Here is a 27,696-nt window from a genome sequence, read left to right on the forward strand (position 1 = left end):
TAGGACCCAAACATAACGGGAACTCAGACATTGCAGTTTAACCCCAAATTTAGCAGTATAATATGAGTTAAAACATCAGTCCAATAACATGTTGCACTCTGGTGACATGGGATTTCACATTGTTCCCACAATGAATTTCTAGATGGCAATAACTATTTGATTTGAATGGAGTTAATAGGTGTAAATTTGCCTTCCTGTTCTTCTTTTCCATCACCTCAACCCTTTCTTCTAATCATGTCGCCTTGAGTTAGTCTATTCCAGTTTTAGAATGCAAAACATGTTACATAACATTTTCAAGATTAAGCTGTAGATGTATTTCAGTGTGATTAATTTGCTGGATATTTGTCAATCCTCGACTATTCAATGACTGAAACAGCAGGAAACTTTCATTTAAGATCATGGCAATATTTGTGCTCATCATGGCATATAAAGTGTTCATTTCTTTTAATTCCAGTGTTTAGCTGCTGGTTCAATTATCATGAACCGAGAAATAGAGAGCATGGCAATGCGACCTTTGGCCAAAGACCTAACCCGCAGCTTAGAAGAAGTGCGAAATGTTTTCCGTGACCAGTGCCTGAGAGACTTGAATGTCTACACTGACAAAATGAAGGAGTCCCTCAAACAATTTGATGGCTTGTTTGCAGAATTTGAACTATGGTAACAAATCTTCATAAACGCACTCTTTACAAGTTTTTCCATGTACTAAATTTTTGTGTATGCTGATGTATCTTTTGAATGAAACTTGTCCTCTGCATTCCCATTCTAATTTTCACTCAAATTTAGGCAAGGTGTGAAGAAAAGGTTTTTTTTTGTTTGGGTTGAACAATTTGAATTCATTAAGGGAATCCTCTATTTGTGTGTGTGTGTGTGTGTGTGTGTGTGTGTGTGTGTGTGTACAAGTTTTTAGAAGCTGTTCTAAAAGATCCCTTAACAAAATTTCAGATGAGTGGTTAATAAAGCTAAATGTAACAGCACAACCAGGAACATGACTGATGGGTAAAGACTGCAGAAAGCTTTGGAACAAAGGAATTTGTAAGTGCAAATCCATGAGTTACAGAAAGCCAGCATCCAAATTCAGTGAGTAATAGAGAAGGCAAATAGAATATTAGCCTTTATTTCCAAGGGAATGGAGTATAAAAACAAACAAAAACAGAAATTGCCAGAAGAATCATTTATGGGAGCATCTACGAGGAGAAAGAGTTAGCGTTTTGAATCCAGTGATTCTTCATCAGAACACTGTTGTCACGAGAGTTGAAATGTTAACTTTCCCTTCTCCCCACTGGTACTGCCAGACCTGATTTTTGTCCAGCAATTTCTATTTTTGTCACTGAATGTTGTGACCTACGTGTTCTAAATGCGTGTTCTCTGAAACTGAGTTAGATGCAAGCTAAAAGGCAAAGTAGAATGGCAAAGAAATGAAGTTATAGAAGCATTTGAGCCCATTACAGAGAGAGCATCAAAGGCATATACTGTGCAGCCTACATGCATGAGGCTATTTCCTGTGCTTAGAAAATTTATACATAGAATGGAACAGTTGTGATAATGGGGGTAATTCTACTGGAGTAGAAAATAATAACTTGTTCTGGAAGATTTTATTGGAGGGTGCAGGAAATACTGTTTCCTCACCAATTTTAAATTAGCACAGATGCAAAATGAAATTGGGTTATTAATTAGATTAGGGATAGTTCAAGCATGCCTAGCTACGTGATAGTGACTATGAAGCTGCTTCAATTATAAAAACCCACTTAGTTCACTCGTGCCTCTTATCAAAGGGGGAAAAAACTGCAATCCTAGCCATCTGACCTACATGTGACTCCAGAACAATGGTGGTATTTTTGCTTTTGAATGCCCTCTGAAATGGCCCACAGAGGCGTTCAGTTCATTGGCAGTGAGCGATGAGTGACAAACTTTGGCCTTGCCAGTGAAACCTGCATCCAAAGGAAGAAATGAAGAGAACATAAGAACTAGGAGCAGGAATAGGCCATCTGGCCCCTCGAGCCTGCCCTGACATTTAACAAGATCATGGCTGATCTTTTTGAGACTTGGCTCCACTTACCCGCTCAATCACCATGACCCTGAATTCCTTTACTGTTCAAAAATTTATCTAGCCTTGCCTTAAAAACATTCAGTGAAGTAGCTTCGACAGCTTCACTGGGCAGGGAATTCCACAGATTCACAACCCTTTGGGTGAAGAAGTTCCTCCTGACCTCAGTCCTACATCTGCTTCCCTTTATTTAGAGGCGATGCCCCCTAGTCCTAGTTTCATCTGCTAGTGGAAACAACCTCCCTGCCTCCACTTTATCCATTCCCTTCATAATTTTATGTTTCTATAAGATCTCCCCTCATTCTTCTGAATTCCAATGAGTATAATCCCAGTCTGCTCAGTTTATCCTCATAATCCAACCCTCTCAACTCTGGAATCAACCGAGTGACTCTCCTCTGCACCCCCTCCAGTGCTAGTATATCTCTTCTCAAGTAAGGAGACCAAAACTGCACACAGTACTCCAGGTGTGGCCTCACCAGAACCATTATACAGCTGCAGCATAGCCTCCCTGTTTTTAAACTCCATCTCCAGGAGGGAAGGGAAACTTTCTTGATATAATGGTGCAGCCTGAAAAGCTTAATCAAGGGTTTTTTTTTTAAAAACATATGAATACTTGAGGTCGAGAAAGATCAAGGGCCCTAAGAGTGACCAGACCAGTGAAATGGTTTGATCGCTTTCCTGGCACCAACACGTTGGCCTGAATTACTTTCTGTTCTGTTATAAATGTCTGTGACTTCAGAAAAGGCAATCATGCACTTGCAAACCTTTTGTGACGAATGTTGACATTCTGGGAAATAAGTGAGCATAACAGCAGTGTCCGATACTATCACGTGAATGAGTTCTTATTGAAAAGATTGTAATGAATCAGAAGCAAAACCTGGCTTCAATCTCTTCTATCGCTACTGCCCAACCCCCGCAAAAAAGAAAATCAATCCCTGAAATGTTATAACAATCTCGGATTTAAGTTTTTTTGGAGAAATAAGATGTTTGATTTAAACAGCTAATCTGTACATTAACCAAATCAACTATGATTCCACAAATAATTTCAAAGGTCAAATTAAATTTGAAGGTCGGCAGATGGCTGCTTCGTTCAGAACTTGTGGTTTGATTTGATTTGTGTCAGCAAAGTTTCAGTCACGTGCTTGGCTCATTTGGGTTATATTCTGTCTGCAGTATTTATAAATTTGCAGTGGTTTCTCTTTTTTTTTCTGTTCTGAGTTGCATGAATATGGATTAGTAGAGTTTGAATTGAAATGATCCTTTACTTAACTTTATCACGGAATTTAATCCTCAATGGTGTCAGATTTTGACAGCAATCTAGTTAACTGAAACTGAACCAAATGCTTATGGAAGTGGAGTGAAACCTATGTAACTGAATATGCTCAAACAACAGATACCTGCAATATTAGAAATGTAACTGACAAGCACAAATAACTTGCACTTTAACAAATTTACACTACCCCCTTGAAACCAGAGTGTACATAAATTACAAACTTTAGACAGCTTTCAGGCTGTTAATACCACACGGATGTGTTCATTGGTAGTGGGTTTAAACAAAAATTGACTTGCCCAACATCTCCCGCAGGAAGAAAATCTTTTGATTTCTGAGATTAAATGCTTTCACGGCTTTGACAGCTTTGGTGAGATTTCTCTGCTCTGATGGATTCTGGTAATATGTCTCAATCACACAAAAACTGTGAACTGTCAGTTAGAAAGGAGTCGAGAATGGAGCTTTGGCATCATAATTTGGGGGATTTTTAAAGCAATGCTTTGAAAATTGAAGACTCTGCAAATATGCACACCTGATACACATACTTTTGGAGTCTGATTTCAAAATGATATTATAGAAATAGCTATTCAGAAATACTTAAATCAATTGTAGCTAAACATTGATGGTTGGCATAGTATCTTCCTATTCACCTTGGTGGGGAACATGCAAGGACATAAATCACCCAACATAAAATCAATTCTTTGTTTTATGAAAGGTCCTTCAACTGCCAACTGATCTGAACGTTCCAAAATGTCTCATCCCAGCAATTAATTGGCTTATTTTCTGATGCATCTGCAACAGTAAACTGCCTCAGTTTTGGTTTGATTCAAAGGTGAATTTGAATTCACTTACCAACACCATTGGATATCATGAGAGGGAATTGCAGTATCATCTATATTTCATATGATTTTGGATTTCTTTCTCATGACCTGTTTAATGTGAAACCTGTTATGCCAATTTTGACTTGTCTTTTAGTTATGTCTCTGCGATGGTACCTGTGAAATCTCCTAAGGAATACTACGTACAGCAAGAAGTCATTGTTCTCTTCTGTGAAACTGTTGAAAGGTGAGATTTGAAAAGTAATCCCTTAAATTTTCACTTTAATTTTACATGATATGATCATACTTCAGGTTAAAAATAGAATGAGATTTGTTTGTTTATTACTTGTTGAAAGAATTCAGCCTAAACCTGATCAAAGATTTATTTTTCTCTTTATTTTTTCCATGAGATGTGGGCATCTCTGACAAGAGCCAGCATTTTGTTGCCCATCCTAATTGCCATTTTACTGAATTGCTTGGTAAGCCATTGTAGAAGTCACTTCAGAATCAATTGTATTGCTGTGGTTTTAGGACTTGTTGCAGGAAAAGATTTGAGAGCGGCAGTTTTTTTTTCCTAAAAATTCATCACTGAAGATTGACAATTGATCATTTTATATTTGCCATACTTTCAGTTCCAGATTGTGCCAGTTCACCTTAAATTGGATTCACTGAGCTGATTGTGTCAAAAAGTTAGGCCTTTATTCATGAGAGTTTAGAAGAATTAGGTGTGATCTTATTGGAACGTACAAGATCCTGAAGGGGTTTGTTGGGTTCACTTGTTGAGAAGATGACTTGTGGGGGAATCTAACTAGAGGCCGTTGTTACAGTATAAGGGGACACTTATTTCCTTCACATTAGCTTTAATTTCTTCTGAGGGCATTGACTGTTTGGCATTCTGTATTCCAGAGAGTTGTGGAAACTAGAATGCTGAAAGAATTTATATCTTTGAAATATCAGGGAGTTTATGGCTATGCTAACTGACACAAAAGGGGAAACAAGGCCTGGGGTTGGTCAGCCATGATTTGCAGCTGGTTTGAGAGGGCCAAATTGCCTACTCCTGCTCCTGTGTCTAATGTTCTGCCAACTTTTCTGATTTGGGGCCTGAATTTGCCCCCAGAGCATCAGCCTAGTCTCTGGTTTGTTAGCTGAGTGACGTTATTACTCTTCTGCTATTTCCCTGCAATTAGAATACATTACAACAATTGACTCTTAAAACTACTTATCATTGTAGCTGTTAAATATGCACTGTGTACTTTCAGACATACTACCTTTTATATAAAAAAACGCATTTGCAAATGTTTAAATACTTTGGCAGGGGTAGTTCTGTGTTCTTCTTCCTAGAGGTTAAGTGAACACTTGATCAACTGTGCCCTTGTGCTGTTGACAATTGTGGTCAATAATTTAACACACTATTTTAAGCACTTAATTGGTCTTGTTTTGAACTTCAGTGTTGCTAAAATAACAGGCGACCTTGTAGTGAATGCATTGTGTTTGAAATAATGTTCATTGGGTTTCTTAATTGATGGAAATCATTTGCGGGAATCCTGATTTAAACCATGTGCATAAAGAACAAGATAATAGGCAAGTGAGTTACTTAATGCACTGCATATCAAAAAGTAGCAAATGTAAGTATAAAATGAGTATCAAAAACAAATGAATGAAGTAGGTTCTTTGTTTACTGTCCTTGGCTAACATTAATTGGGATGGCTTTTGTGGCACAGTGACTCAGTGGTTCACCCTGCTACCTCACAGCACCAGGGACAGAGGTTCGATTCCAGCCTCAGGCAATTTTCTGTGTGGAGTTTGCACGTTCACCCCGTGTCTGTGTAGCTTTCCTCCGGGTGCTTCAGTTTCCTCCCACTGCCCAGAGATGTGCTCACTAGGTGGATTGTTAAATTGTTAAATGCTAATGTTAAATTGCTCGTAGTATCCACGGATTATTGCTGAGAAGGGGTGGATGCTGGGAAGTTGTTTCCATTAGGTGGGGAGACTAGGGCCCATGAGCGCAGCCTTAAAATTAGAGGGGGTAAATTTTAAACAGAAATGAGATGACATTTCTTCAGCCACAGAGTGGTGGGCTTGTGGAATTCACTGCCACAGAATGCAGTGGAGGCTGAGACGTTGGATGCCTTCAAGGCAGAGATCAACAAATTCTTGATCTCACAAGGAATCAAGGGCTACGGGGAGAGTGCAGGGAAGTGGTGTTGAAATGCCCACCAGCCATGATTTAAATGTCTGAGTGGATTTGATGCCGAATGGCCTTACTTCCACTCCAATGTCTTATGGTCTTATGGTGTAGGTTTGGAATATCCATGGGAAATGCATGGTTAAAGGGTAGGGTAGGGGGATAAGCCTGGGTGGGATGCTGTTTGGACAGTTGGTGACGAACTTGAGCCAAATGGCCTGCTTTCACAGTATAGGGATTCTATGGATTCTATCGTAGTGTGGAAGTATTGGATGGGTTGGCAATGTTGAAGTACATCCAGGAGACCATTTTGTGCCAGTACATAAACAATCCTACAAGAGGTGGGATGGTACTGGACCTAATCCTAGAAAATGAAGCTGGTGAAGTGGTTGAAGTGGCAAGCATTTTGGGGATAGTGACCACTATTCTTAGTTTCAAAGTTATTATGAAAAAATAAGGATAGTGCAGAAACTAAGTGCCTAAACTGGGGAAGGGTGATCTCAGTATACAATATCTTTTTATTTTCAGGTATGCCCTGTTGTATGAGTACAGTGGAAAAACTTGCAATGTCTGTCACCTTATGGCAACATCTTAGGTACAAGTACCTCTGTACAATTCTTGGATACAGCAGAGGGATAAAAGTAGTTGTTTAATTACGTACTTGAAAATGAGTTTAAAAAATAAGAATGTATTGAGGGGTTAACATTAGTGTTCTAAGATAAGGATTGTCCCCTCACTGGCTTCTGTCCAGGACTTGCTGCCTGCCTGCTGCTGCAGGGTGGCTTCTCTGCCCTGCTCCGTGCTCGTGGCCCATGTGCTGCTCCAGGTTTCATTGCTCATGGTGTTCTGGGGCTCACAGAGCGTGCCTGCAGATCCCCGAATGCAAGGCCATGCTGCGACACTCTGGTTTTCCATGGGTCTCGACCCACTCACTCTGGCTTGCTGTGGGTTTTGGCTTGTTCCATTAGACAGGATCAGGCAAACATGGATTAGAAGCAGCTATTTGCAGGTAAGTCTATACTTGGAAAGTGGAAGTCTTTTAAAAATAGTGCAGTGATAATTCCGGGCCAGCATGTTTCCCTAAGAATGAAGGGAAAGGGCTGCAAGTCAAGGCAACCTTGGAATTAAAGGAAGATCAAGAATTTGATCAAGAGAAAGAAGCAAGTGTGTTTCAGATACAGTGCTTCAAGAACAAGGAGGACCCTTCAAAAGTATTGGGTGTAGGAGTTACTTAAAAAGGAAATTCAGACGGCGAAGAAGGGTCACCAAATATTTGGCAGATATGATCGAGGGAAAACCTCAAGGTGTTTTCTAAGTATATCAAGATTAAGAGGATTATTAGGGAAATATTGGTGTCTATTAGAGACCAAAGGGGCAACTTTGGTATATAGCCAGTGGAGTTGGGTGAGGTCTTAAATATTTCTCATCTATATTCAGAGGAAAAAGACATTTAGCTGGGATTTTGTTTGGGATGATGAGGTTCTTGAACACGTGAGTCTAATTGAGGAGGTTGTGTTAGATGTATGAGGGCATACAAGTCATAAAGCCCCAGCACCTAATAAGATGGCTCCCAGGCAGCAATGGAAAGCAAGGGAGGAAGCTGGGGCCCTGGTGGAGGTATTTCAACCTTTGGCCATAATGATTCAGAGTTATTACAGATGTACAGCATAGAAACAGGGCCTTTCATCCAACTTTTCCATGCCAACTAGATATCTTAAATGAATTTAGTTGTATTTGACCCATATCCCTCCTGACCCTTTGTATTCGCGTACCCATCCAGATGTCTTTTAAATACTGTAATTGCACCTGCCTCTACCACTTCCTCTGGCAGCTCATTCAATACATGCACTACCCTCTGTTTGGAAAAAAGGTTGTCCCTTAGGTCCCTGTTAAATCTTTCCCCTCTCCAGTTCAGGACTTCCCCCACCATGGCGAACTTCAATCTTCAATTCTTCAATCCTCTTTGCTGCTACCTCAAAAACTTCAGTTGTTAGTAAGACATGATTTCCCATGCACGAAGCCATGTTTAATAGCCCTAATCAACCTTTGACTTTCCAAATACATGCAAATCCTGTCCCTTACGATCCCCTCCAACAACTTGCCCACCACAGATATCAGGTTTACTGGTCTACAGTTCACTAGCTTTTCTTTATCACATTTCTTAAATAGTGGCACAGGATTAGTGAATCTCCAAACTTCTAGCACCTCACCTGTGACTAGAGGATAGCTAATATAATTCCTTTGTTCAAGGAGGGACAGCAGGGATAGGACAGGTAGTTACAGACCAGGTAGTCTAATATCAGTGGTGGGGAAATTTATTGGCAAGGGTTCTGAAGGGCAGAATTAATCAATACTTGAAAAGGCAGGGATAGCTCAACATTAACATGGATGTGTTAGAGGTAGAAGCCTGACTAATTAGAAGCAGTTAATGTTTAGGGTCTGGTGACCCTTCCTGAAACGTTAACTCTTGATTTTTATTTTCTTCCACAGATGCTGCCAGACGTGCTGAGTTTTTCCAGTAACTTCTGTTTTTGTTCCTGATTTACAGCATCCACAGTTCTTTCGGTTTTTAATTAGAATCAGTGACAACAAGCAGTGGACCCAACACTTATATTAATGATTTGGATGTGTATATGGGAGGTATATTTGTAGATGACACCAAAATAGGTGGTGTAATGGACAGTCAGGAAGATTTTTCTCGGAGTACAGATCAGGTGGGCTATTGGGCCAAGGAGTGGAACTTGGAGTTTAATTAAGATAAATGAGAGATTTTGGATTTTGGTTAGGCAAATCAGGGCAGGACTTGTGCAGTTAATGGTAGGACCCTGGCAAGTGTAGCCAAACAAACCTTGGTGCACACTTCCTTGTAGATAGAGTTGGAGGTATACAAGATAGTGAAGAAGGAACTTGATACTCTTGCCTTTATCGATCATTGCCTTAAGTGTGGGAGTTGGGATGCCTTGAAGCAGCTGTACAGGTAATTAGTGAGGCCACTTTTAGAATACGGCATACAATTCTGCTCTAGGAAACTTATTAAACCTGAGAGAGTACAGCACAGATTTATAAAGATGCTGCTGGGGCAAGTTTGGTTATGGGAAGATGTTGAATAGGCTGGAGGATCAGAGGCTGAGGAGTGATTTTTGTGGAGGTCTATAGAATCATGAGGGGCTTGACTACAATGAACGGCCATGGTCTTTTCCTTCGAGTGGAGGAGTCCAAATTAGAGGATGAAGGTTTAAGGTGAGAAAAGGTTTTAAAAAGTACCTGAGGGGTAACTTTTTTCATTCAGAGGGTGGTGCATGTATGGAATTACTTGCCATAGGAAGTGGCAGAAGTTGGTATAATTAGAACATTGAAAAACTATCAGGATGGGAATAGGAGAGATTTAAAGGGATATAAACCAATAGCTGGCAACTGGAGCTCGCTCAAAGTGGGGTGTCGGGTCAGCGTGAACATGGACAAGAGAGTGTGTTTCCATGCTGTTTGACTCTAATTGAAGTTTTTTGAAAAGGTGACTAAATATATTGATGAGGACAGTGCAGCTGATGTGGTTTATATGGACATCAGTAAGGCTTTTAACAAGGTCCCATTTGGAAGTCTAAAGGAAACGGCCCAAGGGATTAAAGGCAAGTTGTCAAACTGAATCCAAAAGTTTGCTTACAAATAGAAGGCAAAGGATGATGCTGGAAAGTTGTTCTTGTGATTGGAAGCCTATGACCAGTGATGTACCATAGGGATCAGTTCTGGAACCCGTGCTGTCTGTCGTGTACATTAATAACTTGGATGTGAATGTAGAAGCTATAATTAGCAAGTTTAGAAGAAAGTGAGGAGATCTAATTAAGATATGTAGTGTGCTAATAGGATTGACAAAGTAGATGTGGAATGGATGTTTCAATCCAGAGTGAGAGGTCATAGTTTTTTTTTAAACTATGTAGATTTTATTTAAAAAAGAAAGCTGAGAATAAATTACTTCTCTCAAATGCTTGTGAATCTTTGGAATTCACTACCCTCAAAAGTGCAGTGGATGTGGGACATTGAGTGAATTTAAGAAGGAGGTAGACAGATTTTTAATTACTAATATCTTTAAGGGCTCTGGAAAATGGGCAGGCAAGTTGAGTTGAAGCCAAGATGAGATCAGCCACGATCCTCTTAAATGGTGGAACTGGCTCGAGAGGCTGAATTGCCTGCTCCTGCTCATGGTTCATGTATTTTCACTGTTAATGCTGCTAAGTGCAAGGTGTTACATTTTGAGAGGTCTAATAATAGGTGCCTAGGGAGTTATGAGGGACAACAGGACCTTGGTGTACAAGTCCGTAGATCCCTTAAAGTGTCAGCACAGGTCGACAGGATGGTGAAGAAGGTACGTGGATGCTTGCCTTCAATAGCTGGTGCATGGACTATATGAGTAAGAAAGTCCTGTTTCAACTTTTACAAGACATTGGTCAGGCTACAGATGGAGTACTGTTATTTAGTTCTAGTCGTCACAATCAAAAAGATGTATTGCACTGGAGAGGATACAGAGGCGAGTCACCAGGATGTTGTTGGAATGAGAAGTCTCAGGAGGAGGGACTGGATCGGCTGCGTTTGTTTCCTTTGAAACCAAGGAGTCTGAGTGGTGATCTGATTGAAGTGTACAAAATTACAAGAGGCAGAGAGTAGATCATAAGAATCTGTTCCTCGTAGCACATCTGTCTAAGACTAGAGAACACAGGTTTAAGGTGGGGAGTAATTAGTTTAGAGGAGATCTGAAGAGAAATTATCTAACACCCTCTGGGTGAAGACATGTGGAATGTGCTGCTTGAGAGTGTAATGGAGGCAAGTACGCTTGCAACCTTTTAAGGTGCATCTGGATGAGTACTTAAAATGCCTTAGGTTATAGACCAAGTGTATGTAAATGGGGTTAGTATAGTTCGGCGTTTGTTGAGATGCAGAGACATGGTGGTCTGCAGGACCTGTATCTGTGATTCTATGGCAATGTGTGGACAGGCTCCCAGCAAAAAACTATTTCCAAGTTCACAATACATGAGTTAATTTCTCCTCTAAGATAAATTTTTCATATGATCGTAAATGTTATTGCCTGCAAGTTATTTCTGTGTAGGTAATATAGTCTTTTATCTGAATGTTTGTTTGTTTTTGCATTCAGGAGATACTTTCTTCGGCAAAATAGTAATTGCAACCAACAATGTCAGTAGGCTCTTATATTCTGTTTGTTGGGTGCTGGTTTGTTCCCCTCCATATTAACTCTGAGGAAATGCTGGTGGTGAGCCTTCACCTTGAACTGGAAGTCAGTGTGGTTGTGATGGGAAGAAGGCTTCAGAATTTTGGTCCAATGACAGTTAATATACAGCAGTCCAGTTCTAAGTCAAGATGTATGCCTTGAAAGGCAATGTGTAGATGGTGCTGGAGAAATTCAGCTGGTCTGATGGTATCTGTACAGAAAGATAAACGGAGTTCATGTTTCAATCCCAACGTGGATCTTTGGAGCTGAACTCAATTACTTTGTCCATAATCATCCTTTGCTCTCAGTGCACGCTGAAGAACATTGAGAGCTCATTTTCTTTTTTCTTTCTTTCATGGGATGTAGACATTGCTCAGAAGGCCAGCATTTGTTGTCCTTGAGCTTGGATCTAAACCAGGCAATGGCAAATTACTTAATCACGATGTTTGGTTGTTTTTATGACAATTGATAGTATTTGCAGGTGTGGCCATGGCGAATGTAATGAAAAGCTGTGGTCCCTTTATCTAAGGAAGGATATCCTGGCTTTGAAGGCTCATGAAATTGATGCCAGAAGTTTCTTATGAGAAGAATTGGAGTAAGCTGGGCCTGTACTCATTGGAGTATAGAAAAGTGAGAGGTGACCTTAATGAAACATCAAAAGATTTTTCAGGGACTTGAGGGGAAGAGAGAGAGAGAGGTTGTTTCCTCTCGTGGGAGAAAATGGGATTGGAGGGTATAATCGAAGAATAAGGAGTCACATTTTTAAGACTGAGGAATTTCTTCTGAGGGCTCTGAATCTGTTCTTAACCACAGAAGGCTGTAGAGACTGGGTTGTTAAGTATGTTCAAGTGTGAAATAGAAGGACTTTTAAACAGTAAATGAATTGAATCTTATAGGGAAAAGGCAGCAAAGTGGAGTTAGGAATTCTTGGGTTGGTCTTGATGGGCTGAATGGCTTGATTTTGCTCTCGTGTTTTTTGGCGTTATAGAATCATCTTGTGGGTTCACTGTATATTGTTACTGACATAATTCAGTCGAGTGCCATAAGTTGTCTTGTATCCTAAAAATGTTAGTATCAGAGACTCAGTGAAATGTGTAGAAGTCAGTTTATATTCTCTGGTAAAATATTCTTTCCCAACTAAATTTTCTTCGCATTTTAAAGTGTGATCATATAAGACATCCTAATATTTAAGCCATTTATGATTCAACATGCAGTGTGACTTCAGTAAAATAAAATTGGTCAGATGTACATGTTTGCCTTTAGTATCACACTTAATTCTTGGCGGAAATCTAGAATGTTGAAAGGGACTGTTGCTCACTTAAAATGAATTTGTGTTTTCTAAAGTAACTTTTTCAAAACGCCACTTCATGTGTGATTATACTGGCTTTGTGGACAATTGAATGCAGATATGATACTATACCATTCCTGAATCTCCCTTGATTTTTGGATTACTGTTCGTTGGAAACTTAACAGGACCCAGGCCACACAAATACTTGGCCATCAGATCCTGCTCCTTCTCGTTGCCCTCTCATTTACAGTAAGTGCAGTGGAGAGACTCATGAGCTGTCAGGTGATCTTTAGTGCAGAAGTGGCCACCGAGATGATAAACCATTCCTTAAGATGGAAGGCTGCCAAGGAATGCAGATCAGAGGGTGGGAATTCTGAAGTATGTAACTTATCTGACTTCCCAAAGACTGTCCGCAAGCTACAAGGCATTTATCAGAAGTGGGATAGAAAACTTTGCATTTGCTTGGCTGAAAGAAGCTCCAGCAACTCTGAAGCTAAATTAGTTGAGACAAAGCGTGACACTTCAGCTTCTAGGAAGCATTCAACCTTTTGAGAAGAAATTCTTCTTCATCTCAGTTTTAAATTAGCTTTTTTTCATTCTGAGACTATGCTGTTTGCTCATCATAGGACAGTTTAGGACCAAATGTCCCCTCAGCATTTACCCTGTCAGTCCCTTTAGAATTATTTGTGTCAATAAGTTTCCAATCGGTCTTCAAAATTCCATTAAGTAGAGAACCAACCTGTTTAGATGCTTACAGGACAATCCCTCCATCCTGGTCAACTTCCTCTGAACCGCCTCCATAGAGAAAACATCTGCTTAAATAAAGCACTAAAATAACTCTCAATACTCTGATGTGGTGTCACCAGCACCTTATAAAGTCGCATTAAAACTTCTCTGCTCTTTTATAGTCCAATCCCTTAAAAATAAGGGCCAACATTCCATTAGCCTTCCTGATTACCTGCTGCATCTGTATGCTAGCTTCGTGTTTCATACACAAGTCCTCCCAAGTCCCTTTGTGTTGCAGCTTTCTGCAACTTTCCTCCATTTAATGTGTTCTTTTGTCTTTGTTTCCAAAATGAACAAATTCACATTTCCCCACATTGTACTTCAATTATGAGTGTACTTTGACCAAATGGATTGCAACAGTTGAAGATAGATAACTTGGGCCATGTGCTGGCTGTGCTAGAAATACTCTGTAGGATGAATTTAAAAAATCTTTGAATTTCTGTGGTGGGAATCAGGAACCCGATCATTCTGAATGTTTTACATTTTTCAAAGAATACAAGAAAAGATTTTTCTAGATCTTGAGTGACATGAGCAGTGGGCAAATGGTTAGGAAAATGGAAAGGTCAGATTCCTAAATCTGAGAGAATTTCCTGTTTTTTTTTGTGAATGTTTGGGTAATGAGTTCAGAATTTTGCTAATGAGCGATGATGACCTTATTTCCATTAATTTGCACTTCATTGGTAGCTAATTTCAGGTAATGTCTTTGCAGCTTTCCATTCTTTGCCCAAGAACACTCATGGTGCCAGTTGGTGACATGAAAGTCCATGCAGCTATCTGGCATAACCTGCCGCTTGCTTCTCTGAGCCCTACTGTCAGCACTATTTCCCTACTTGCTCTAAGGATGCTATCCTCCTCCACTCTGCATTTCGTTCATCTGAGTCAGCATTGCCAAAATCACCAGCCTTTCCACATCACGACTACTTTTGGAACAAATCTAACATCAGTTCAACCATTCAGAACCTCACTTCGAAGGTCATTGACGCTTCGGCCTTACAGGCTCCTGCCTGGTAGCTTTACATGTGTGGATATGAGCATCTCATGCAGCTAATTAAATATTCTGTCATTCCCCACATAGTATGAATGCCCCCATTCTGAATAGATGCAGCAAGAGCTTATGCTAGCACCTCTGTGACATCCTCACTTGGGCAACAAAACAGGAGGCAGTACAGGACTGATATCAATGATCTCTATAAGGTTTTGGAGTAGTTTTGTCGCTCGGGTTGTGGGTGTTGTGGTTGGTTGGCTCGCCAAGCTGGGTCCTGTTTCGTTACCCTCCTGAGTAATGTCATCAGTGTAGCCTCTAATGAAGCATTGTTGTGTTTTCCTGCCTGGCTTTTAAACTCTGAAATCTGTTGAGCTGGATGAGCTCAATTCCAGTTTTCCTTCATTGTGGAGTGTATATGGGGTCGAGTTCTGTGTTGTTTTTCTTTGAGGGGTACCAGGCTCCTAAGAATTCCTGTGCCTGTCTCTGCTTTGCTTGTCCCAGGATCTTAGTTTTGTCCTAGTTTCCTCCTGTCCATGTGGATAGAGATAGAAAGTGAGTATTGGTCATGTCTTTTTGGCGCCAGTTGGTGTTTATGTATCCTTGTTGGTAACTTGCTTTGTCCGATGTAGTGTTTGTCACCTTCTCTGCAGGGAATCTTATAGATGACATTGGTCCTGTCCATAGTGGGAAGTGGGTCTTTAGTTTGGGTAAGTAAACTGGAGACGGTTCAGGAAAGATTTACAAGTATGTTGCTTTGAATTGTGGGTTTGAGATACAAAAGTTGTTTTTTACACTGGAGGATAGGAGGTCAAGGGGTGGCCTTTATTGAGGTTTATACAATCATAAGGAGTGTTGATATGGTGAATGGTGAGGGCCTTTTCCCTAGGGTGGAGGTGTTCAAAACATAGGAGCATAGTTTTTAAGGTGAGAGGAGAAAGATTTGAAAAGGACATGAGAAGTAATTTTTTAACCACAGTTGTTTGTGTGGGGAATGAACTGCCAGGCAAAGTGGTGGATGGAGGTACAGTTAGAATTTTTAAGACATTTGGATATGTTCATGAATAGGAAAGATTTGGAGGCATGGGGGCCATGTGCAGACAGGTGGACTAGTTTAGTTTGGCAACATGCTCGGTATATACTAGTTGAACTGAAGGGTCTGTTTTAATGCTGTGTAATTGTAGGTGCAAGCTGTTTACCCTCTTGAGCCTGCACCACCATTCAATAGGATCATTGGCTGATCCAACATTTCATGGCCACTTTCTTCTTTTCCCATAATCCTTGATTCCACTACTGAACAACATGGGCTGTGTCACTGACCAGAAACTGAACTGGGCTAGCCATATAAATACTGTCATCTGCTCATGTAGACTGAGCTTGGAATACTTCAGCGAGTAACTTGGCACCTATCTACTTGAAGCCTGTCCACCATCATGATGGAATATTCCCCACTTGCCTGGATGAGTGCAGCTCCAAAAACATTCAAAAAGCTTGACACCATCCAGGACAAAGCAGCCTGCTTGATTGGCACCACATTCATAAACATGCACACCTCCACCACAGCCCAGTATTAGTAATGTGTATTGACTGCAGAATTTTGCCAAGGCTCGTCAAACAGCACCTTTCGTATCCATGACTATTGTCTCCTAGAAGAACAAGGGCAGCAGATACGAGGAATCACCACCACTTGAAAGATTTCGTCCAACACATTCAGCATTCTGATTTAAGAAGATAGTACTGTTCCTTTTAGTTTTGTACCTACAGAAAATGGATGGCAGCAGCTCACGAAGGCAACTCGCCATCATGAGCAACTGGGGTGATAAATACTGGCCCAACCACATCCACATAAAGCACATTTTCAGAAGAACAATCTATTAATTGTCCTAGTGCTTTCTGCAGTCTACATCCCATTTCAATTTGTTAGCTAGTGAAAACAATCTTGACCTTGCCAAATCACCATATTTTGAAAACCTCTTTCAGATTCCTCCAAACATGCGGTGCTCCATTGAAAATAAAATTCAAAGGTTATCCCCTCATTAATATGCAAGAAAATACTATAAAACATTCTTCAGTTATCCCAGTCAATTTTCAATTTACCCAATAGTATGTTACTTTAATAGTTGTATTATGGTGTGACCAGAATTGTGCAGAATGTGACTTAAATAATGCTTCTTATAACATTTACCCAATTTTCATGTCCATTCTCTTGAAAGTGGAACCAAGAAACCCAATTCTCTCTCTTTCCCTACGCTGTTTATGTATCTGAATTCTCAAATTTGTCTTGTCCGCAGTTAAAAATCTTGTTAGCAGTATACTTTCTTTTTTAGTGTTCTTTACTCCACATTTTTCTATATTTACTTGAGTAATCTTCCCCCATTCATCCTTACAGTTGCTGTCCATCTTAATTCGGCTCTATAAAGCTGATTGTTCCTGTGTAACCAGTGTTCAAATAATTTCTGCAAAGATATGAGAGGACATTGTTTTTATTTTGCAGGAATGCATGGTAGCATTAAACAAAGTTCATTTGCTCTTGTTCGTTGTTTCCCAGCTATTCCTTAATCCCCTGTATTATCATTCACATTAATTCTCCGTTCTTTAATTTTTAATAGCTTGTCTCTTTTCTGACACCTTTTAATGTGCAAGTTCTTGAGATTCCCATATGCAACATCGGATGTTTTCCTCCTTTTTTTTAATGTAACTCCCACACCACTTCCCTTGCCCTGTCATCCCTCTGCCTTTTCCCCAGGTTGCCTAGAATAGCAATTCATTGTCATTTATGAATTTTAAAAAAAGTTTATAAGTTGCCACATGCTGGTGCCTAAATTAATGACAGATGTCATAAATACGAAGAAAATGTATTTAAAGTTTGTCACAGTTCAATTAACAGCTCCTGAGTTTGGGATATGCTGGAAAATTGCGCTGAACCCACCAAGCATTGCGAGGCCAAAATGGCTCCCGCCATTCCGAAACAATTCCTCAATGCCATCTCCAAAGCAAAGATAAGACCTCCACACATGAACTAAACCATTATGCCACAGTGCTGGCATATCCTGAAGCTGCCGAAGATGACTTCCACTCCTGGACGTGATCGCCACACGATACCACAATTCCAGGCTGTTGGAGGCCACCGTATTGTTGGGCCTGCACCAGGAGCAAACACCTTCCACCAAAGTTGCTAAAAGAAGGGAACATACCACAATAAATGAAAACATTTTTTTTAAAAAGTAAAGCAGGTGGAGTCAATGAACTCTGGCCTCCTAGGCTGAGGAGCCTGCATGTTGGGCAGGTACTGCACTGCTGCCTTGAAAAGAAAAGACCGTTTATAAAATTTTGGAGTAGATTTGTAGCTTGGGTTGTGGGTGTTGAGGTTGGTTGGCTCACCGAACTGGTTTATTGTTTTGTAGATGTTTCATTACCCTGCTGGGTAACATCCTCAGTGCAGCCTCCGATGATGCTTCGGTGGGTTTTACCACCTGGATTTTAAACTCTGGGGTCCGTTGAGCTGGATTGCCTCACTTCCTAGAAGCCTAGCACTGCATAATGAAAGGCATTAATAAACGCATCGAGATCGATCCCATATACACGCCACTACGAAGGAAAACCTGAAGTGAGGCAATCCAGCTCGACAGACTCCAGTATCTAAAAACCAGGCGGGTAAACACACCAATGCTTCATCAGAGGCTGCATTGATGCTGTTACCCAGCATGGTAACGAAATGTCTGCGGAACAATAAACCCGCTTGCTGAGCCAACCATCCTCAAAAAAGACTGTTATATGGCGTTTGTGCTGTTTGTTACACCATGAGAGATTAACTTGTAAGATTCAAGATGCTTTAATATTAGGTGTAGATCTTGTCCCTTAAAGCAACTTTTTCTCCTGATTTTTTGCCATCTAATGCTATCTTTTATTCCCACTTCAATTGAGAATATATCTCTGTGCCAGTCTGACGTTCACACACTTTCCAAGCCATGAATCTGGTCTAGGCTTCTAATTCTTATCGAAATGAACAAACTTCCCATCTTTCACACCTAGTTTTTTCAGCTATACTAAAAAAATTATTCCAGTTATACTGAGAGCCTGTGGCAATCATTTCCCTGTGAGGGCATTGTATTTCTGGTCATTATACGTATGTCTTCACCTGCAGCCATTTAACTGTGTTACCAAAACAATTCAAGAGCTGCCTGTTCATGAGCAAATGCTTTGTTGGGTGCTCTGTAAATGTTTTTCCTTCTAATGGGGTATTGTGATTCTTAGTTTATTTTCTGCTGTCTGACACTGCATGAGTAATTGACACTAGTTATATATTTGTGGAATTTACACTTTCACTCTCCACTTTATCACGCTGATTACACATAAGCATGCCTCCATCTATGCAGTGTCATGATGTCAAAGTGTCTTATTTTAGAATTCATTCTGGCAAGAAATAGAATGCTGATGTTGGCTCCTCATCTAGTGGCAGCATGTATAAATAAGATTTTATTCTTTGAGATGTGATAATTTATTCAGTTATTAAAAGATCAGCATTATGTCAATCACATAAAGAGCTGCTATGGAAAAAAGCTCCCTTTCGTGGGTCACTGATATCAGCGCTGAGGCAAGCGTGTGCTGTACCTGGGAAATAACCTCCACTTGCATTAGTACTGGACTTGTGCTCTGATGGAAATCTGGTAGAGGGTTTATATGTACAGGAGATTAAATTAGCCTAGATTTAAACAAAACAGGGAAGGTGAAAATGAGAGAATACCTAGAGTACATAGCCTTTGACAGTTGAACTCACGAGGTCTGCCGTTTTCTTTAGCTGCACGTGTTAGATCTGTGCAGGGCAAAGAAAAATGACTAGTAATGCTGCTGTGCTTTGTATCTAGTTCCTAAGCAATGCAAGTGAACTTGGGCCCCTACAAACTAATCGCATCTATAGAAACAATGTCCTAAGCCTCCACACTTGAAAGCAGTAGCAGAATTCTGCATGTTCTACACGCATACTGACAGTGCAACCAGCCCCTTTTTACCATAGACATTCGTGAGTGTCTAAGGACTAACCTCAAGTACAAATATGCTGATGACCATAGTGGGTCGGATCTCAAATAGCAACCTGACAGTTCAGGAAGCAGGCAGCTTGTTGGTATGATGGAAAGACAGCCCTTGCTCTCGCGCTCGTGCTCTCTCGTGTGCACACACACACACACACACACACACACCTCTCCCAACCCCCGTAGCACAACAAAGGAGCTGACCATTGATTTCAGAAAGTGAAGTGGAGGATGTAGCCTTTTCTGTATCAATTGTGCTGGGGTGGAGGTAGTTGAGACCCTAGGCATAAATATTACTAGCCATCTATCCTGGTTCATCCCTGTTGATGCTACATTCAGGAAAGCACAGAAGGCTAAGGAAATTTGGCATGACTTAGCAATTTTTAGGATGCTTTCTATCATGCATCTATATGATAATGCATCACAGCTTGGTAATGGCAACTGCAGTGCCCAAATCCACAAGGAATTACAGGTAGCAGTGAATGCAGCTCAGTCAATCACAAAAACCAGCCTCCTTCCATTGACTCTGAGATAACAAAGTGTGGAATACAGGCCAAGCAGCATCTTCGGAGCACAAAAGCTGATGTTTTGGGCTTAGACCCTTCACCAGAAAAGGGGGATGAGGAGATGATTCTGAAATAAATAGGGAGAGGCGAATATAGGTGGGGAAGTAGGGAGGGGATAGGTCAGTCTGGGGAGGACGGCCAGGTCAAGGGGGCGGGATGATGTTAGTAGGTAGGAAATGAAGGTGTGGCTTGAGGTGGGAGGAGGGGATAGGTGAGAGGAAGAACAGGTCAGGGAGGCAGGGACAAGCTGGGCTGGTTTTGGGATGCAGTGGTGGGAAGGGGAGATGCACCACCTTCCACCCACCTTCCTGCAAAAAATTCCATCCCCTATTCCCAATTCCTTCACCTCCACCGCATCTGCTCCCAGGATGAGGCATTCCACTCCCGTACATCCCAGATGTCCTCGTTCTTCAAGGACCGCAACTCCTTCCCCCTGCCCCCGCAGTGGTTGAGAACGCCCTTGACTGTATTTCCTGCACCTCATCCCCTCACACCCCGCCCCCGCAATAACTGCCCAAAGAGAATCCTCCTAGTCCTCACATATCACCCCACCAACCGCCGGATACAACGCATCATCCTTCGACACTTCTGCCATCAACAATTCGACCCCACCATGAAAGACATTTTTCCAACCGCACCCTTGTCTGCCTTCCGGAGAGACCACTGCCTCCGCGACTCCCTTGTCCGCTGCACACTTTTCTCTCCACACCCGGCACTTTCCCCTGCAACTGCAGGAAGTGCGACACTTACCCCACACCACCTCCCTCACCCCCATCCCAGGTCCCAAGATGACTTTCCACATCAAGAAGATGTTCACCTGCACATCCACCAATGTGGTATACTGCATCCGCTGTACCTGGTGTGGCTACCTCTACATTGGGGAAACCAAGCAGAGGCTTGGGGACCGCTTTGCAGAACACCTACGCTCAGTTCGCAATAAACAACTGCACCTCCCAGTCGCAAACCATTTCAACTCCCCCTCCCATTCCTTAGACAACGTGTCCATCCTGGGCCTCCTGCAGTGCCGTAATGATGCCACCCGTAGATTGCAGGAACAGCACCTCATATTCCGCTTGGGAGCCCTGCAGCCCAATCGTATCAATGTGGATTCCAATAGCTTCAAAATCTCCCCTCTCCCTGCTGCATCCCAAAGCCAGCCCAACTCGTCCCTGCCTCCCTGACCTGTTCTTCCTCTCACCTATCCCTTCCTCCGACCTCAAGCCGCACCTCCATTTCCTACCTACTAAACTCATCCCGCCCCCTTGACCTGTCCATCCTCCCCGGACTGAGCTAACCCCTCCCTACCTCCCCACCTATATTCTCCTCTCCACCCATCTTCTCCTCTATCCATTTTTGGTCCGCCTTCCCCCTCTCTCCCTATTTATTTCAGAATCCTCTCCCCATCCCCCTTTTCTGATGAAGGGTCTAGGCCCGAAACATCAGCTTTTGTGCTCCTAAGATGCTGCTTGGCCTGCTGCATTCATCCAGCTCCACACTTTGTTATCTCAGATTCTCCAGCATGTGCAGTTCCCATTATCTCTGAGCAGGAAGGCTGATGTTTCGGGCCTAGACCCTTCTTCTGCAGTTCCGACTATCTCTGAAACTGATCATAGCTGTTGGCAGGCAAAAGGTCTCTTGTTGATAACTGGTCACTAACCTATGGATCAATCAACTTCTTGTTGCTAAGATGAGCTGCATCTGCATAGCCCTTGGCTCCAAGTTGTCTACAATTCAATCTTCAGTTCTTGCAATCAGAGTAATTACAGATGCTACAGTGCCTATACTGTGTGGAGCTGGAGGAACACAAGGGCAGGCACCATCAGAAGAGTCGGAGCATCAGTGTTTCAGGTCAAGACTCTTCAACAGGACTCTTCAGTTATGTACGCAATGCTTGGCATGGGTTTCACCTTACTTTCTTTCAAAATGTGAAGCCACCCTTTCAAACACTAATTTTAAAACCACTTTTTCTGTTTTTGTTATCAGTTTTTTCTAATGTAAAGCAAAATGATGGAATCCTTATATTTGGTGCAAATGTGGGCTTTGTTGCATTTTGCAGAAATCTGGAATTTAAGATTCTAATGATGACCATGAATCCGTTGTTGAATGTCAGAAAAATCCATTGGGTTCACTGATGCCTTTTGGGGAAGGAAACTGCTACCCTTACCTGGTCTGGCCTACACGTGACTCCAGACCCACAGCAATCAGGGATGGACAATAAATGCTGCCGAGCCAGTGACGTCCTCATCCCATTAACAAATAAAGAAAAAAATTCTTCATTTCCTTCTTGTCAATTATTGCTGTAACCCATCAGCAAGCATGAATGAATAAGGGAGGGAAGATGGTGATAGATGGATGCAGGTAGGGGGTTGTGGAGATTATATCCAACCTTTCTTTTCTTCCCCCCCCCCCGCCGCCCCATTTATTACCCAGCACCCTTGCCCCTCCCCAGTCCTGATGAAAGGTGTAAACCCAAAACCTCAGCTTTCCTTCTCCTTTAATGCTACCTTATCTGCTGTGTTCCTCCGGCCCCATGCTCTGTTGACTCTGACTCCAGCATGTGCAGTTCTTGCTATCTCCATGAGTGAACAAAGTAATGAAAGTTAAGATTGTAAACCTGATTCAACAAGAGCACTTCAGCACCACTTGTTTAATTCCTTAATTGATAAATTCTCTGCTTCCTTTTGTGAAATAAACCTTCATGCTGTTGTGAAGTTGTACAGGCAAGGGTAGACCATGTAAAGCTGGTATAATGCCTGAGATCATCACTTTTTTTTCCTCTCAAGGAATTAAGTATGCAGTGAGCTGTCATTGCTTTTGTTCAGATTCCTTATAGACACAATGTCAAAACAAAACCAGATGAATCGTGAATCAGTGGGAAAGGAAAGCGGCTTAAATATATGATCAGTGCTGTGAATGCATTCAGATTGAAAATGGATCTGTGGACCTCCCAATTTAAAGAGGAAAAAATGCTCCCACACTTCCCAAGTCTGGAGAAATACTAAGGAAAAAAGACAATGAAAAATGGTTCCTTCCTGAAACCACCTGTGCACATTTGAAGTTAGCGCAGGAATTCAACAGGCAATTTGTTTGACTTAATTCCATTTCTTTCAAATGTACATTTGTTGGTTTGTTACCAAATTCCATTAGGTTTTTGACTCGCAAAGCATGAGACTTAAATGGAGATAATTACTATGCAAAATGGTATTGAACTGAAAGTCTAATAAAGCAATGGCAATCTTTGGGGGCTGAGACTTTGGGTAAACAGAGAAAAATACACACTCCTATTGTCCTGTGTTTGTAAAATTGAAAGTTTACTTTGATTCCAGATACCCCAGTGAGAGCGTGTTCTTCCAAATAAAAATAATCAAGTCCAAGTATCACACCCACTTCCTAGGTATCCTTTTGATGGACTGTATGTGATTAACTTGCTGAAACAGCAACTGAACTTCAGAACAGTGGCAGATAACACGCAGTCACAGTTATCACATTGAGGTTTGATGAGTATGGGGTAGGAGGTGGGGGAGCTCTTGATTGTGAAGGTGACAAACCAGCTATTTAGAACACAGAATAGTACAGGCCCTTCAGCTCATTATGTTGTGCTGACGTATTATCCTGCTCGAAGATCAAACTACCCTGCAAACCCTACATTTTACTGTCATCCATGTGCCTATATAAGAGTCACTTAAATGTTCCTAATGTGTATCACTCCACTACCACTGCTGGCAATGCGTTCCACGTACCCATCACTCTGTTAAAAAGCCTACCTCTGACATCTCCCCTATACTTACCTCCAATCACCTTAAAATTATGTCCCCTCGTAATAGTCATTTTTGCCCTGGGAAAAAGTCTCTGGCTATCCACTCTATCTATTGCCTCTGATCATATAGCACGCCTCTATTAAGTCACCTCAAATCCTTCTTCGCTCCAATGAGAAAAGCCCTTTCTCCTTCAACCATTCCTCGTAAGACCTATCCTCTAGTCCAGGCAGCATCCTTGTAAATCTCCTCTGCACCCTCTCTAAAGTTTCCACATCCTTCCTATAATGAGGCAACCAGAACTAAACAGAATATTCCAAGAGTAATCTAACCAGAGTTTTATAGAGCTGCAGCATAACCTCATGGCTGTTAAACTCAACTCCACTGCTAATGAACGCAAACACACACACGCCTTCTTTACAACCCCATCAATTTGGGTAGCAACTTTGAGGGATCAATGGACATGGACCCCAAGATCCCTCCGTTTCTCCACACTGCCAAGAATTCTGCCATTAACCCTGTATTCTACGTTCAAATTCGAACTTCCAAAATGAATCACTTCACACTTTTCCAGGTTGAATTCCATCTTCCACTTCTTTGCTCAGCTCTGCATCCTATCAATGTCCTGTTGCAACCTACAACAACCCTTCACACTGTCCACAACTCCACCGACCTTCATGTTATCAGCAAACTTACTAAGTCATGCTTCTATTTCCTCATCCAAGTCATTTATAAAGCTCACAAAGAGCAGAGGTCCCAGTACAGATCCCTGTGGAACACCACTTTTCACTGAGCTCTAGGCTGAATATTTTCCAACTACTACCAACCTCTGCCTTCTATTGGACAGCCAATTCTGTATTCAGACAGCCAAATTTTCCTGAATCTCATGCCTCCTTACTTTCTGAATGAGCCTACCATGTGGAACCTTATCAAATGCCTAGCTAAAATCCCTATGCACCACATCTACTGCTTGACCTTCATCAATGTGTTTTGTCACATCCTGAAAAAATTCAATAAGGCTTATGAGGCATGGCATGAACTGCCCCTCATAGCCATGCTGATTATTTCTAATCAAACTGTGCTTTTCCAAATAATCGTAAATACTATCTTTCAGCATCCTCTCGAATAATTTGTTCATTAGAGGTAAAACTGGCCTGTAATTCAGGGGTTATCCCTATTCCCTTCCTTGAACATTTGCGACTCTCCAATCATCTGCTACTACTCCAGTAGACAGTGAAAACAGAAAGATCATTGCCAAATGCTCAGCAGTCTCTTCCCTTGCTTCCTGTAGAAACTTTGGGTGTATCCTGTCTGGCCCAGGGGACTTATCTGTCTTCATGTTTTTCAAGATTTCTAGCACATCCGCATTAACATCAACCTGTTTGAGCATTTCAGCCTGTTTCACGCTGTCCTCACAAATGTCAAGGCCCCTCTCGTTGGTGAATACAGAAGCAAATTATTCATTAAGGACCTCCCCTACCTCCTCCAGTGCCGTGCACAAGTTTCCTCCACTGTCCCTGATCAGCCCTCCCCTCACTCTGGCCATCCTCTTCTTTCTCACATAAATATAGATTGCCTTGGGGTTTTCCTGAATCTTACCTCCAAGGCTTTTACATACCCCCCTCTAGTTCTCCTAGGTCCATTCTTCAGTTCCTTGCTGGCTACCCTGTAGCCCTCTAGAGCCCTGTCCGATCCTTGCTTCCTCAGCCTTAAGTAAGCTTCCTTCTTCCCCTTGACTAGATATTCCACATGTCTTCTCGTCCAAGGTTCCTTAATCTCACCATCCCTTCCTTGGATAAATGGGACAAACCTATCCAGCACTCGTAGCAAGTTCTTCCTAAACAACCTCCACATTTCTGTCATGCATTTCCCTGAGGACATCTGTTTCCTATTTAAGACATCTCTGACCCTGGCACCCGGGAGGCAACATACCATCTGGCAGTCTCACTTGGTACCACAGAATTTCCTGTCTGTTTCTCTGACAGTCTCAGTAACAATATCTGTTATAATGTATCTTGTACCTGAATGGTATTATGAATAAGTTGCATCTTGTGTAAGACAAGAGACTTTTACGCTTCCTCGTGGTTTTCCTTTGCCATATTGCAAAAAGCAAAGTCTAACCTTATAGAAAGATAGTGGCAGCAAACCTGTCTTACTGCAAACCTCAGCTAATCATGTACTAAATGATGCTCATGGTAGTCATCAGAAAATTTAGTGTAGTCGCACCACTGTAACATTGAAAAGTTACGTAAAAGGGACTGCTGTTAATAGTGAGTTAAATTCCCTGCATAGTAATGCTGTTTCCATAATGAAATAGGAGGAGTTGAAACAATGATGTCTTGCACAACCAGACATGTAAGAAATAATTGAGACATGACTACATCAAAATTGGGTGTGGAATTTAAACATTGTGTGTTGTAATGTTTTTAGGAAAGACAGACAGTGAAAAGGGAGTATCTGCTCTTTTTAATGTAAGTGTAATGGTAGCAGACACAAGTGAAACAGCTACCAGCAAAAGGTACATTTTTATACCAAGCAAGATGCCAATATAGAAAATTAAGTTCTGGATGTACCTGAGCTACAAATCTTCTCAAAACTCGCTAGAAAATTAAGTGAATGACATTTTGACGTCATTTTGACAAAATGGGTTGACAGGAGGAGGTTGGACAGGATGTAATGCCACTTTTAAAATGACTCATCGCCATCTGTTTACTTTTTGAAATAAGTGAACTTGAGTTCATGTGATCACCTGACTTTTCAGATTGTGTGCATGAGGATGTAAAAAGGGATTTCTTTGTTCAGTTGGGAAAATTGCCAGTCAGTGGAATGTTGAGAGTTCTGGTGCTTAAGCTGACAATTATTTGTATTACATAGAATCATAGAATGCCTCCCTCTCTCTTATACCCATTCAGCCTGTCACCCGTATACTTTCTTCAACAACAAGTCAGCTCATCCCACTCCACTCCTTTATCCAGAGCCCTGCGAATTCTTTATCATCGGATAATTATTCCATTCCTTTTTGAAACCCAGAGGCTACATGAAGAAAATTGTTGTATACAGTGACTAGTCGGACCCAAGAAGACACTATGTGAGAGGTGAAAGCAGACCATATGACAATGATGGTATTGAATACGTGTTTGCAGTACTCCTTTCTAAGTCCTTTGGTGTATGATGAACCCCAGAAAGCTATTTTTGAGATATTGGAATGGAGCAAGATAATGACTTGTTAATGTACAACTGTTTAGCATTTGTATTTAATTACTACTTGTAGAAATCAACTGAAAACTGAATTTGGGTGTACTGTTCGCATTGATTTTTTTGAAAACTATTGATGACTTTTATTTGGAGGTGAAATTGAGGTGTGTTATAGTGAGTTGATGCTATGTAACAAAATTGATTTTTCTAACCCTTGGAGTATAGTATAAGAGACTGTCATTTCAAATGGATATCGCTGGTTTGGCCATCATTTCTTGCCCCTCTTAATTAATTTGAGAAAGTGCTGATGAGCCGCTATCTTGGTCCACCACAGTTTATGGTGATAATTTGAGGAACGTCATAATTTTGCTGATGGTAATTTGAGGATTGTGGAAAAATATTGGTCAGCACTCCAGGTAGGTCCTGTCATCGGCTTTTGAGAATTTTCCAGAATTGGTTTACAAACATTACCAAAGATTGAGATTCAGTGAAGAACTAAGGACAAATAACAATCCTCAATGAAATTCTTTGTGTGAAGGATACATTACAGGTTGATGTT

At 41.3% G+C, this 27,696-nt stretch overlaps 1 protein-coding gene across 3 annotated transcripts in view; it reads left to right on the plus strand.

Moving 5' to 3' along the window:
- The window catches only part of zfyve28 (zinc finger, FYVE domain containing 28), a 202,988-nt gene that overhangs the window by 89,994 nt on the left and 85,298 nt on the right, over positions 1-27,696 (plus strand). For all 3 annotated transcript variants that reach the window (XM_048527089.2, XM_048527088.2, XM_048527090.2), the window contains exons 4-5: positions 455-657; positions 4,290-4,379. In XM_048527089.2, the coding sequence (XP_048383046.1) occupies positions 455-657; positions 4,290-4,379 (293 nt within the window). The remainder of the gene's footprint in view (positions 1-454; positions 658-4,289; positions 4,380-27,696) is intronic.

The sequence above is a fragment of the Stegostoma tigrinum genome, chromosome 3, assembly GCF_030684315.1.
Source record: "Stegostoma tigrinum isolate sSteTig4 chromosome 3, sSteTig4.hap1, whole genome shotgun sequence".
In the NCBI taxonomy this organism is placed as follows: Eukaryota; Metazoa; Chordata; class Chondrichthyes; order Orectolobiformes; family Stegostomatidae; genus Stegostoma; species Stegostoma tigrinum.